Consider the following 15,245-nt stretch of genomic DNA (forward strand, 5'->3'; position numbering starts at 1 on the left):
CTTACCAACCTCTAGCCATTAGTCATAGACTTACCAAAACTAGCCAACAAAAATTGAAAACCAAATAATAGGGTTCTTTCTCTCAAAGAATCACATGCAAAAATCACCTTCCATATTTTTAAGCGTGATTAGCAACATTAGATATAAGACGGAAAGGAAATTTCATGGACGGGGTAGCAAATAAGGTGATGAAATACAAAAATCTTTACAATATTCCAAAAATCTAAACAAAAAAGGAACTTTTTTAATGGGTATAGTTGAAATTCATTGAAAATATAGAGATAAGTCAATACACAAAATTTGAGGAAGATTGGAGGTGATTTGGACTGGTTTTGTATCAAAATTCGTAATTAAATCGAGTTCAAAAAAGTCTTCTGCGACACATGTATCAAACATGTATCACGCATGTATCACACACACAGGTATACATGGATATACATGCGATACACAATTGATACAAATATGATACGTATGTGATACATAAATGATACACAATGTGATACACATATCATTTTTTATCATGTTCAGCTTTTACTTCGACTTTTCAATTCAAACCACCTCAAAACTTCACCAAATCATCCCAAAACTGAGATTCAAGCTCCTTAAGTTGTGCCCAATCTATTCTAATAACACGCCACTTCTACGGACACAACAATTCTTGTATCAAAGAGGTACAATTTCAGAAAGTGGGTAGCACGTATACACAAGGGAAGGAAAGAAAGTTATCTGCAGTATGACTAACTCCAAAGCCGGCAGACTAAAAATACCAAAATACCCCCATGTCTGTTATTCTTGTCTTCAACAAGTCCATTTCTTTTTCGTTTTGTCTATCACTACTTCCAAATGTTTGAAGTTTTCATCACAATCATATTCTAACAGATACAAGTGTACTCACAGCTTTATTGTTCAGTCCTTTTGTAGGCACATTATTTTGTTAAGAGAAAAGTTGCAGAGGTATTTGTTAGGATTTAAGTGGAGTATATTTAGAATAAATCAATGAATTTTTTCTTTCCTCTTTGGTTTTGTGTTTCCTTAATGCTTTTGGCTTATTGCTTTTCTGATGCCTTGTAATGAATGGTTAATCTGAAGTAGACATTTTTCGATGAATGATCATATTTTTTGTTATTCTCTATATTATTGATCAATGTGGTTCGGTTTTATTTAGAAAACCATTTCTTAGGATATTTTCTGTCTCAAATTTCTGGTCGTCTCATGTTTCTTCTTGAATTGTTACTAGTGAAGATAAAAAAGAATGGGGAAAAAGGGAAGCTGCTTTTCCGCGGTGAAAAAGGTTCTTTCTACTAAGAAGAAGAAGAAAGAGAAGGTAGTGAATGTTTTGAATTCCTATTTATTTCTGCTTTTGGTATGTTATTTTTGGATTGCTTTACATACCGTGAAAATTTCTTTTCCATCAGCAAAACCAAAAATCTAGAAAATGGTTTTGGAAGCAGAAGAGCGCGGACTTGGATTCTTCCGGTGCACATACCACAACAGCGGATCCTGCAGCCGCTCCTCCTACAGAGCAGATGAGATTCGTGGAAGCCGAGAATGAGCAAAACGAGCATTCCTACGCTGGTGCGCTTGCTACTGCTGTTACAGTCCGTGAATTAGGTGAATCAAAGGAAGAGTTTGCAGCTATCAAGATACAAACAGCTTTTCGTGGATATCTGGTAAGATACCTATCAAGTAATGTAATTTAAGCTAATAAGGCAGAATAGAGAGTGTATTCACGCTCTTTGCCACATCTAACATCCAGGGGAAGTCGAGGCTATCAAATTGCCAACTTCAGGGGGTAATTAGGCCAATATAAAGTTTAAGTGTGTACTGAATAAAAGTCGTCAAGTTCAGGGAGGTATCGATCTATTCTGCCTACATATTTGGACGCTTTTTTGGTTCCACTTACAGATTATTCAGATGTATCAGTTGACAAGCTAAACCTACATGATTGTGTTACCGACCTGAACACTCTTCTCTTTTCAATTATATGATTTTTGTTTTCTTCTTTATAGAATACCAGGAGAGTTGAAAGATTTGCTTACACGTTGATTAACTTTAGAGTTTGAAATTGCTATAGCTGCTCACAATAGAGTCTTCACTCTTCTCTAAATGGAAATCCTACAACAACTCTACAAGTTTGTTGAAATTATTAAAATTAGTCACAATGTCGGAATAGTGTGAACATTTAAAATAGCTTACATGAGATGACTATGTTATACGTTCCTCGTTTTGTACAGGCTAGGAGGGGATTCAGGGCTTTGAGAGGACTAGTGAGGTTGAAGAAAATGATTGAAGGGCAATCTGTAAAACGGCAAGCCACTTCCGCTTTAAGGTACATGCATACCGTAGCTCGTGTTCAATCTGAGATTCATACCAGAAGAATCAGAATGTTAGAGGACAACATGGCTCTCTTCCAACAGAAGAACGAGAAGGAGCAGGAGAGGTTGATAGCATCCGTGAGTACACCTTTGAACACTAATTGAATAGATTGCATTTCTATGTTTAGACTAGGAGTGCAAACAGGCGGATCAGATATGGGCAGGTAAAAAATGGGTAATGCAAAACGGATAAATTACCCGACCTGACCCATATTTAATACGGATAGAAAATGATTTAGCCGGCGGATAATATGGATATCCATATTATCCATGGTTTCTTGAATATGATCTGTTATTACTATGACAACTTGTTTAAACATTGTCTGCCTCAAACTTTGAAAGCTGCTTTGGTCATTCCACTTATTTCTGATTATTTGCTTCCATTTGGATAGTAAGTACCTACTATCATAGTTTCCTCCTCTTTTTGGCTTTGGCTCAGTTTTACATTTTGCAGAAATTTGGAGATAATTGGAATGACAGCACACAGTCAAGGGAACAAGTTGAAGCAAACCTCCAAAGCAAGCAGGAGGCTGCTTTGAGAAGGGAAAGGGCTTTGGCTTATGCATACACACATCAGGTAGCGCTTTCACATCGTGTTTAACGAGGGGTTCATCTTACATGAACAAAGTATTACCATCTATTTTCTTAAGTATAACGATTGCTCAAGACCATATAAAGAGACAACAACCTATTCCTCAACCAATGTAGGACACTTAACAAGCACAAAGACTCATTTTTGGACTTTTGGTGGCTTTGATATAGATCCCTTTAGTAGGGCTTATTTGTAACAAAACTTTAGGACATTTACCTTCCCCAACGTTTAAGTGTACTATGGCTATTAAATATCTTCTCCAATGGTAGTAAAACAAAATTCATTGTTTACTTTCAAGGGATTCTAGGCAATGACAGTGAATCTAGTGAATCTGTCTTTAGAGTATAGCTCCGCACTTTAACCGTCGTGTAATGATAGTGTGCCTTCACCCATGATCTTAGTGCTCCGATTGCGCCTTCTGTATCTATGTAAGTGCATATGTATACACTAATTTATATGTGGGTTCCGCTTCAGGGACAATTATGGTTTCCCTTCCTTTTTTCCTCTATGTTTTTTTGATGTTCTATGGTGGAGGGAGGTGGGGGTGTTTCTTGCATTTCATTTGCCCATATGATAAACATCTACTCCGTCTATCTCAATTTATGTGTCATAGTTTCCTTTTTAGCTTGTCCCCAAAAGAATGTCATACTTCCTTATTTAGAAATTATTTAAATTTAAAATTTTCACTTTACCCTTAATAAGATTATTTACGGCCACACAAAATTCTACTGCTTGTTTTAGAACACAAGTTTCAAATTCTGTACCTAGTCAAACACCGCCACATGAGAGTAATAGGCAACTGAATTTTCATTCCGTGGATTAATGAAGTTACTTTATGGAAAAACTTATATCTTGTTACATGATGTTTAATTATCCAAGACTTTTACACCAGAAAACACAGAGGCATCCTTCAAAAGCTACAAATCTGACAATCACAGACCCGAATAATACCCAATGGGGCTGGAGTTGTTTGGAGCGACGGATGGCTTCACGCTTATGGGAAGATAAAAGTGCATTTGACAAAGAATTTAACACTGTTCATAAAACTGCGAAGATCCCAACCAACCATGCCACTTCTGTTGAATTTGATCACTCTCGTCGTGATTTCCACCTTGACAATGTGCCTTCTCCAACCGCTCATAAACAAAGCCAATCACCATCAACACCTCGGCCAAAGCCAGTGAGAATAAGGCTAGCAAATCCAAGGAGAAGTAGTAATGTGGATGGTGATTCAAGAAGCATTTCCATTGCTCAGTCGGATCGTGGAAGGAGGCATAGCATCTCGTCAACTAGAGATCATGAAAGCCTTGCGCGATCACCACCTGTTCCTAGTTACATGGCAGCAAAAGAATCAGCAAAGACGACCAAGTCGCATTTACCAAGTCCATTGGGTTTCAAGAAGAATGGAACACCAGAGAAGGGAACAGGTAATTCAGCAAAGAAAAGATTGTCTTTTTCGACATCTCCTCGTAGTCCAAGGAGGCATTCTGATCCACAAAGTTAGAGATGTGAAAGGAAGTATTTTGGATAGCAAGTGGTCAAGAAAAGAAGGCCAAATACTTTGGCTTTTCTTCTTCAAAAACTTTCTCAGTGGAATTGAACAAGTGTGAGTGTCAACTAGAGAAAAAAGCTATGTTGCGCAGACTCTCCAAAATACTGTCGCACCCGTGTCGGATTCTCCAAAAATACATTGCTTTTGGAGAATCCTACACACACCTGGTAATATTTTGGAGGAGCCCGAGTAACATAGGAAAAAAGTAAATGCCATTTGTATTGCTTCTAACATTATGCATTGTTGCATCCAATGATTAATGCTCATTTGCTCCAAAGTGATGCTCTTATCTTTTTATATTATTCTATTTATTCCTGTTTCTCTAGTGTGCATTATCAAAAGTTTAGAATGGATTACTGTTTTAGCCATTGCTGTTGTTTGTATATAAGGTTTCTTTTGTAATTGTTATTGTCTTTCTGTAATTGAACCTTGATCTTGATTTATGAACCCTTTTGGTTTGTCACTCGTGTTGATTTCTCTTGTCAGCTGTATGTTTAATTTACTATAGTCATGGGTTCGAGCAGTGGAAGCAGTCACTAATGTTTGCATCACTAGGATAGGCTGTTTACATCACACCTCTTGGATGCGGTCCTTCCCCGGACACTACGTGATCGCGGGATGCTTTGTGTACTGTATGCTTACTCTGACTCAGTAACCATTCAAAATATGAAGTTTGCTCTCATCACAAATTGCACACAGCACAATGCAAGTCATGGGGCTGTTTTAGCCATTTACTTGGTAACCAAGTTGTTCTGTTTTCCAGAAAAAAGAAAAGTTTTCCTGGAATATATGAATCAAATTGAATAAAGACAGTTTCTTGCCCAAAACTCAATTTTATTGTCTAGATGAATTTATCGTACAAGAATCACCTCTAATAGGCAGACACTTGATTAAGTTGTTAAAGTTTGAAACTTGTAAAAATTTGTAACTACCATTGCGATATTCATGTAGTCACTTGCTTTCAGTTTCACAGAACTTGTTAAAATTGGGTTGATAATTTTAAGTTCATATACATGTGTCTATATATTAATTTTTATATATAATTAGATACCTTGAGGATAAATAGAACAGATAAAACCCGGTAAGATCTACGTACAACACATTATCTTCCCTAGACCCCACTAGTGAGATTTCACTCGGTTTGTTATTGTTACCTTGAGGATAAATAGAATACATAAAATTTCTTGAAACACAAGTAAAGATGGGTGTTCAGGTAGTTCAGATTGGATATGATAATTTCGCTCAGATTTTTGGCTTCCAGATTGAAAAAATTTACAATCCCAATCTAATCAAAATAAGCTCAAATTTGATCGGACTCTTTAAGTTTGCTTCGAATTAATCTGTTGGATATTTCAAATTTTCAACTTTGAGCCTATAAGTTGAGCATCTTCTTCCAAACAAAGTATTCATGCAAGCAATGAAACCAATATAAAAGAAATGCAACAGAAGCATTATAAAAAGTATTCTGACCATGACTTTGCAGTTTAATAAGTATTGGATATATGGGCTAACGTTTAATGGGTAAGGTACATATGAGTGGGGGATTTGCATTTACACCCGCTTTTTGGGTCACGTTTTAACTTGTGCCCGCTTTGCAAAAAAATTGCAAGCGTACCCACTTTTTCGCTTAACTTCAGCATACGGGGCTGAAGTAGCAAAGGCAATCACGCAAAACTTCAGCATTCTAGTAGACGGGCCTGAAGTAGCAAAAGCAATACGCTGAAGTTTTTTTGTCCTAGATAAGATGCTGAAGTTATTTAGTTTATTTGTAAAAACTTCAGCACTAAAATAGCTGAAGTTTTTTTGTCCTGGATAAGCTTTTTCAACAACTTTAGTAGAAGATGCTGAAGTTATTTAGTTCATTTGTAAAAACTTCAGCACTAAATAAGCTGAAGTTTTTTTGTCCTGGATAAGCTTTTTCAAAAACTTCAGCAGAAGATGCTGAAGCTATTTGGTTCATTTGTAAAAACTTCAGCACTATATAAGCTGAAGTTTTTTTGTCCTGGATTCATTAGTTTTGTCATAAAGCTTTTTCATAAACTCCAGCAGAAGATGCTGAAGTTATTTAGTTCATTTGTAAAAACTTCAGCACTAAAATAGCTGAAATTTTTGAAAAAGCTTTCTGACATACTAGATAAATAATCACCTTATTCTTTCATAGTGTATTACTATTATAAAATAATCAGACTGCCAACAATATCTAAATCATAAATTTTGAAAATAATAAACGTGAAAAGAACAGAATTACGTGGAAATATTCATAAATTATTGTCTACTAACTTACGTAATTAATTATAATTTATTTTTAAATAATCTGATAAACATACTTATGGAAATCATCCCATGAACTGAAGTTTCATAGCAGCACCAACAGCAGCAGAAGAAAGAAGAAGAAGAAGAAGACGACGAAGGAGGAGAAGGAGGGGAGAAAGGGGGCTGAAGTTGTTTAAAAAGTGGGTACAATTTAAAATTTTTTAAAAAAGTGGGTATAGGTTAAATGGGGGCGACCAAATAGGGTGCCCCGTGCAATTTTTACCATATGAGTAGTGAGTAAATGTCTAATGGGTAGGGGTAAATACAAGATATGAAAATCCAAAAAATAAAAAATTTGGTTCAAATTTCGAGTTTGCACAAATTATGTCCACCCCTAATCACAAGTGGTTAAGAATTGTATTGGTAAAAATAAATATTACACATGAATTTATATGAGTGGCTGATATGACAAGACACGTGGATCAGTAAGAAAGCGACAGCTGGAGAGACGCATTAAAAGAGGCACGAGTCGTAATAGATACGAGCAAATCACCCACGGGAGGGGAAGATATGGCCGCTCAAGTTTAAGTGGTTACATGAAGAGGTACCGGCGGAATGAATCAAGACATTAAAAAGGAAAGATTCATGAATCATCAATTAATGAGCATGAATGATCTCGAACGTTACAGAATCTTCATGAACAGTTACGATTATCAATTATAACGTCTCATTAATATCATTAATGCTCATAATGATTCGGTCATAAAAGGGGAAAGACGTTGTACTTATAGACTCCTATAAAAGGGAAAGGGATATCATTTGTACAGACACGTTCTGATTATTATTGGAATACAATTACTTTCTTTTGCTTACTATTGGCTATTTTTGCTACCTCATATTCTAACTTCCTTTCTTATCACTAAGTAAATATAGAATTTCTTGATTATCAGTAGCCCGAGTACTTCTTAAAATAAGCTTTGACCGAATTACACAATTTTTGGTCAAACAAATTGGTTCCGTTACCGGTAATCTGATAATCTTTTCACTTTCCAAATTCTTTTTTCTGTCAAAAAATCATGTCGACTGCTAACGACAACAACCAACAAAATCAGCAAAACTAGTTGAACCAGCAGAATCAATAAGGGGATGGAACTCCAGCCCCTTCACCCCGAAATCTCCTCAATAGTCCCGAGAGGGGTCACCTGACAGATCAACATTACATGCGAATGACCAACAAGGGGATGATCAAGCTATTGATGAAGCATTGAAGCAATTAATTGCAGAACATGTTAACAATGCTTTTCAAGCTTTTGTTAGTGGGTTGCCAACTGTACCATTAACTCCACCTCCGAATAACACTGCAACCATAGAAAATCCACGCTCGGGACTCGCCAATTCGGGCAGTGGAGGAACTCCAAGCGAATCTCGCAATGGAAGGTCAGGTATTCCAGTTAATTCTGATTTACAAAGTTTATTACTAACTTTGCAGAAATAGCTCCAGGAGCAGAACGATCGCATAGAGCAGATACCTGGTGTTCCACCCGTAATCAAAGGGGTGGATATTGATAAATATTCTCAACAACCCTGGAAGCTAAGTGCCGCTCCTTTGCCAATTCCAAAAAAGTTTAAGATGCCCGATATCCCGAAGTATGATGGGACAACCGATCCACGAGATCATGTAACTGCATTTAAAACTGGCGTGAAAGGCAACAACTTGACCAAGCAAGAGATTGAGTCAGTGCTGGTCAAAAAATTTGGTGAAACACTCACAAAAGGAGCACTAACATGGTATTCTCTTTTACCTGAAAATTCTATTGATTCTTTTGCTGAGCTTGCAGATTCATTTATAAAAGCACACTCGGCAGCTCAAAAAGTTAAAAAGAGGATGGAAGACATCTTCAAGATAAAACAAGGAGATACAAAGCTACTCAGGGAATTCGTGGATAGATTCCAGCGTGAAAGTATGATGTTACCACGCGTACCTGACAATTGGGAGGCTATGGCATTTGCAAGTAACCTAAATGAAAGAAGCTAAGAAGCCACGAGGAGACTCAAAGAAAGCTTATGAGAATTCCCTGCAACAACTTGGAATGATGTTTACAACAGGTATAGTACGAAGCTGCGGATAGAAGAAGATACTATCACTCAGTCACGGGGAGATGAAAGAGTAAGTTCGAGGCGACCAGAAACTAAAAAAAGGTTAGGTAAGAACATGTACGAACCTTACATCGGACCAGCAAGAAGGGATGCACATTCTAAACAGGAGAACCCGAGGTACGGTTCCAGATCAAGGGACAGAGACGCGGGTTCATCATCCAAATTTGAAAAGGAGCGAGACACACGGGGCAACGACAGGAATACAAAAAATGAAGATTGGTGGTTATAGTTTCAATGTTAGTACATCTGAGTTGGTAGTTATTTTAAGAAGCATGGGAGATAGGGTGCGGTGGCCAAAAGAAATGAGATCGAACCCCAACAGAAGAAACCCAGATTTCTGATGCGAGTTTCATAATGATCACGGTCATAAAATAGCATATTGCAAATTGCTACAAGGTGAAGTAGAGCACTTATTAAAACAAAGTTACTTAAACAATTTGTTTAGTGAGAAGGGTAAGCAAGCATATATGAAGCATAGACAGGAGCCACCAAAACCTCCATCATCGAAAAGAACGGTAAATGTCATAAGCGGAGGGGAGGAGGTCAATGGTGTGACATATACGACTGCAAAAAAGGTGTCAAAAATCACAGTCACCCACGGAAAGCGAGTTCGCCAAGTTTTGGAAAAAAGACAGTATAACATTTGATGATGCAGATGCAGACGGCGTGTTGATCCCACACAATGATACACTGGTAATATCTTTACTTGTACATGATACTAATTATAATGTAAAACGAGTTTTGATTGATCCAGGTAGCTCTGTAAATATCATTCTTTTAAGAGTGGTAAACGAAATGCAAGAGGTGACGACAAATTGGTACCCAAAGCACGTACCTTATCTAGATTTGACAATTCAAGCATTGTTACAAAAGGGGAGATAATGCTCACCACATTCGCAGAAGGAATAGTCAAGGATACGAAATTTCAAGTGATAGATATGGACATGGCGTACAATGTGATTCTCAGCAGACCTTGGATTCACGAGATGGATGTTGTACCGTCTACTTTGCATTAGGTTATTAAGTTCCCTTCGCAATGGGGAATTAGACAAATTCGTGGTAATCAACAGGCTTCTAGAAGTATCAATCCAGTGGCAGATTCAAGCATACAGAATGACGTTACAAATGAAAAATAGCAATTACAAAATTCAGTTGAGGGTTTAACAACTCAAACCTCAACTGGAGATGGACGAACAGATGTAGACTCAAGGCCTGCTACTATTCAAGAGCCAGAAGAGAACGAAAACATCAAAACAACAATTGAGGAACTCGAAGCTGTGGTGTCACGCCCCGAACATAGGCCTGGACGTAACACGGCACTCGGTGCCTGACTACATGTGACCGAGCGAACCAACTGGCTGGCTGAATCAACATGTGATATCATAACATACTGAATGCGGAAGATAAACTAACACATGCTGACATACTAAAAGTCTGAATGATAAAAATTAAAGTGCAGAAATACTAATACAATTTTGAAACATATTTGTAGTCAACATAGCTTAATATGAAAAGCCTGCGACTCTGTCTAGCTGTTACTCTAGTCTATGAAGCCTCTATTGAAGTACTGAATACAATGTCTATCTGTAAATACTGAAAGACTGTAAGGTAATGATAATGCCCCGAAAGAACAGGGGATCACCTAATAGCTGGTACGAGAATCCTAGCGCTCTGAATCTTCAACCTATAAATCATTACCTGCATCGTGAGATGCAGGCCCTGGAAAAGGGGGATGTCAGTACATTTGAATTGCACTGGTATGTAAAGCAACTGAAAGAAGGAATTATAAATGCTGAAACTGAAACTAAGCTGATAACTGAAATGATAATTATTGAAACTGAAACTGAAGTGATAATTGATAAATGAACTGATAACTGAAAAGATAACTGATAACTGATAACTGATAACTGATAACTGATAACTGAACTAATAACTGGTAACTGAAATGATAAAGGAAGTAAGGATATGAATACTCCCTCTTCTGAATGATGCCTGTTTATCTGAATAAGCAACGGCCTCGGGCCCAATATAGATATGTGCACAAGCTACGGCCTCAGGCCCAAGTATACGTATACATAACTACGGCCTCAGGCCCAAAAATGCATAAAGCATAAACTACAGCCTCAGGCCCAAGTATGCATAAAACATATAAACTACGGCCTTAGGCCCAAATACAAGTGTTCAACATTCAGGAATTTAAAAATCAGAAATTGAGAATCATACTGCAATACATGATAGTGAAATACTGAATCACATTGAGTTAGATGATACTGGAATACTGGATCATACTGGGTTACATAATACTGGAATACTGAATGGGACGAGACTGAGACATGTGTTCTTGAACTGATTATGAATACTGAAATTTCAACTGTATATGGCATACTGAGTAATCTATACTAAGACTCGGGGGCATCAAACCCAAGTCTATATTGAATACGCGCTGAGCTCACAACGTTCAGAATGAAAGTCATGAGCGAGTTATGAAGATAGAGAATAGAAGCTCTAGAACTATTCAAGGAACTAGGCTTAACTATATTTCTGAGGCAATTAGTAACATCATAAAAGAAACGTAGTGTAGGGAGAATCATTAACATTTCCAAACATAGAGAGTTAGCCTCACATACCTTAATTTCGCCCCTTAGTGCTACTATAATGATCCACAATACTAAGAACCTTCAATCTACAATAGCAATATCCAATGGAACCAATATTAGTAACAAATTCCATAACTTAAGCCATTTAGGCATATTATCAAACACCTTGTAGGCATAAATCTCTACATCTCATCACCATATAATTAGTTCATCCAACTATCACCATTCATCAACAATTTATCCCACCATCATGACTAACCAATTTATAACTTCCAACATCACATGTATGACAATCCATCTACACCCAACCAACAAAATTCCATCAAATAATCACCTTTCAATCTCTACAATAATTATGTATTTATATTGGGAACTTATGGCTTCTAATCACCACACCAAGAGTCCCAATACTTAATTCACACTCATATACCCATAATAAATTCATACATGTAAGTCTAAGGGTGTAGGATTACCTTTTGGAAGAAATCTTGCAAAACCCTCCTTTGAGTTCTTGAAGGAATTTCTCGAAGATCTATGTGTTTTATGAGTAGATTTCATCAATACTAGTGTACGAATGATGGAATTTCACACCAAGTTAATGGAGATTGCTTACCTTGAAGATGGTAGGAGTTGGTGCTCTTGAGAGGGTGAAGGAAGACCCCAAAGTTCGGCCAAGATAAATGGGTAAAAATGAACCCTGAATTCAGTATATAGTGTTTCGGGCGCCACAGGTGGAGCTGGGCACTGCCTGTGGCGCTGATTCCAGTATGTCAAAATTTCCCGGCGCCACGGCTAGCGCCCGGCGCTACCCAGGATGCTGGCAACGGAAGGGACACGAAAACAGTCATAACTTTCTGTATACACCTCTAAATGACGAACGGTTTGATGCGTTGAAAACTAGACTCAATGAGATTTAATTGGATAGGTTCTACATCACACAAATCCTTATATACATGTAGATATGCTCATCCTAAGTGAGTTCTTGTGCGTACTCATTTGGAATTTTCAGTCTATCATGTAATTTCCAACTTGGCTTAGACTTAGGCCTCTCCTTGGACCCCAAATCACTTATGATTTGTCCCGTAAACTTATTATAATAACCAATTGATAACCATCACATGAATACTCATTTAATGCATCCACAACTGATTCAATTTACGGGGTGTTACATGTGGTGCTGTTTATACATTGGCCGGACAGAAAAGTTTACATCGGAACCAACCTGAGCCCAGAAATGAAAGGTAAGTTAATTGAATTCTTAAAAGCTAACACAGATTTCTTTGCTTGGTCACATTCAGATATGATAGGTATACCCCCGTAGGTGATGAACCATAAGCTGAATGAAGATCCAACACACCCACATGTTAAACAGAAGAAAAGGAAGCAAGGATCCTTCAAAAACCAGGTGATTCAGGATGAGGTACAAAAGCTTTTAAAAATCGGGTCTATCTGAGAGGTAAAATATCTAATTGGCTAGCTAATACTGTAGTGGTACCCAAAAAGAATGGTAAGTGGATAGTTTGTGTAGACTATACTGACTTGAATAAAGCTTGCTTTGAAGATTCTTTTCCTTTATACCACATAGATCAACTAATTGATGCTACTGCAGGACATGAATTGTTGAGTTTTTTAGATGCTTCCTTTATTACAGACAGGGGGACTTACTGTTATAAAGTCATACCTTTCGGTCAAAAGAATGCTGGAGCCACGTACCAGAGGTTAGTAACGAAGATGTTTCAGGAACATCTGAGAAAAACCAGAGAAGTCCACATTGATGACATGTTAGTCAAGTAAACCTAGGCGGGGGATCACATCCAACATTTGTCGGATACATTTCAGATTCTCCGCAAATTCAAAATGAAGTTAAATCCCAAAAAATGTGCATTTGGCGTGTCTTCAGGTAAGTTTTTAGGTTTTCCTTGTTTCTAACAGATTAAAGACATTGAAGAGATACCGGATATACTCACGAGCAAAAAAGAGGTGCAGAGGTTGACAGGTAGAATAACGATATTAGGGAGGTTCATTTCTAAATCTTCGGAGAAAAGTTTTAAATTCTTTTCAGTATTGAAAAAGCAAAGCCAATTTGAGTGGACTGAGGAATACCAATAAGCACTCAAAAATCTAAAAGCATACTTGTCAAACCCACTGTTGCTGGCTAAACCAAAGGACGGAGAAAGGCTACTCATCTATCTCGCTGTTTCAGAAGTGGCGGTAAGCGCAGTATTAGTTCGGCAAGACAAAGATAAACAATCTCCAATTTATTATGTTAGCAAGTCCTTATTGGATGCTGAAACTCGATATCCTCATTTAGAAAAACTTGCTTTAGCATTAATAATGGCATCTAGAAAGTTGAGGCCTTATTTTCAATGTCACCTTATCTCTGTAGTGACCGCTTACCCTTACGAAATATATGGCATAAGCAAGAATTATCAGGTAGATTAACCAAATGGTACATAGAACTAAGCAAATATAATGTCACATATCTACCCAGAACTGCGATAAAATCACAGGTTTTAGCAGATTTTGTGGCAGACTTCAGCCTAGGGATGGTAACAGAAGCAGAAAAGGAACTGCAGGTATTTAACGGGTCTAATCCAGGTACTTGGACCCTATTTACTTATGGCTCCTCGAATGTTAAAGGAGTGGGTTTAGGCATCGTTCTAATCCCGCCTTCGGGAGAAACTATAAGGCAAGCCATAAAGCGCTATCCCATTACTAACAATGAAGCAGAATATGAAGCTGTGATTGCAGGTCTAGAATTGGCACGAGAGCTCGGAATAAAGCAGGTCATAATCAAAAGCGACTCCCAGCTTGTAGTTAATCAAATGCAGGGGACTTAGATAGCTAGAGAGACGAGGATGCAGCAATATTTGGAAAAGGCACGAGATTTGATCAGGCAATTCCAATCTTGGAAAATCGTGCAAATACCCTGGGAAGAAATTGTCGAAGCAGACGCGTTGGCTAATCTTGCATCCGCTGCAGAAGTGAGAAATAGAGAAAATGCTTCCGTAATACATTTGTTTCATTCAGCACTCGATCAAGATAAAAACGAGGTAAATTTCAATAATTTAACTTGGGATTGGAGAAACGAGATCGTTAATTTTTTGCAGTGTGGAATCCTACCTGAAGATAAGAAAAATGGCTCAGGCACTTCGACGAAAAGTTGCTCGTTATTGTTTGGATCGAGGCAACATATATCAAAAGATATTCGGTGGACCTTTAGCGAGGTGTCTCGGACTTTCTCAAACAGAGTATGTGATGAGAGAAGTACATGAAGGACACTGTGAAAATCACGCAGGAGGAAGATCCTTGGTAAAAACCCTAATTAGAGCAGGGTATTATTGGCCTAAAATGGAAGAAGAGGCAGAAAGCTTTGTGGCCAAATGTGACAAATGACAAATATATGGTAACAATATGCATCGCCCAGCGAAGTTATTACATTCGGTTATTGCACCATGGACTTTTATGAAGTGGGGGATGGATATCATGGGTCCACTACCACATGCCAAAGGAAAGGTTCGATTTTTACTAGTACTAACTGATTATTTTACCAAGTGGGTAGAAGCAGGTCCCTTCAAACAGGTACGAGAAAAAGAAGTCAGGGGTTCGAAAAGAAATCATGTGTGATAACGGCCCGCAGTTCATAGGTGCAAAAATCACAGAATTCTTTCAGAGTTGGCAGATTAAAAAGATAACTTCAACACCTTATCATCCTGTGG

At 37.7% G+C, this 15,245-nt stretch overlaps 1 protein-coding gene across 2 annotated transcripts; it reads left to right on the top strand.

Annotated features, from left to right (window-relative positions):
• On the top strand, window positions 840–4,976 carry LOC109225437 (protein IQ-DOMAIN 1-like). Of its 2 annotated transcripts, none has more exons than XM_019390104.1 (6): window positions 840–954; window positions 1,238–1,324; window positions 1,416–1,670; window positions 2,235–2,453; window positions 2,830–2,952; window positions 3,860–4,976. In XM_019390104.1, exons 2-6 carry the CDS (start codon window positions 1,253–1,255, stop codon window positions 4,469–4,471), a joined length of 1,281 nt encoding a protein of 426 aa, XP_019245649.1. In that variant the 5' UTR covers window positions 840–954; window positions 1,238–1,252; the 3' UTR covers window positions 4,472–4,976. The 2 variants fall into 2 exon arrangements, with proteins under 2 accessions (XP_019245649.1, XP_019245650.1); XM_019390105.1 differs by having other exon boundaries at window positions 1,243–1,324.

The sequence above is a fragment of the Nicotiana attenuata genome, chromosome 5 (assembly GCF_001879085.1).
Source record: "Nicotiana attenuata strain UT chromosome 5, NIATTr2, whole genome shotgun sequence".
NCBI classification, from domain to species: Eukaryota; Viridiplantae; Streptophyta; class Magnoliopsida; order Solanales; family Solanaceae; genus Nicotiana; species Nicotiana attenuata.

What these genes read in the sequence shown, in the direction of transcription:
- LOC109225437 (XM_019390104.1), top strand. Translation starts at nt 1,253, where the DNA reads ATGGGGAAAAAGGGAAGCTGCTTTTCCGCGGTGAAAAAGGTTCTTTCT. An exon ending in AGAAGAAGAAGAAAGAGAAG is followed by an intron (nt 1,325 to 1,415) that starts GTAGTGAATGTT and finishes CTTTTCCATCAG; the next exon opens with CAAAACCAAAAATCTAGAAA. An exon ending in CTTATGCATACACACATCAG is followed by an intron (nt 2,953 to 3,859) that starts GTAGCGCTTTCA and finishes CTTTTACACCAG; the next exon opens with AAAACACAGAGGCATCCTTC.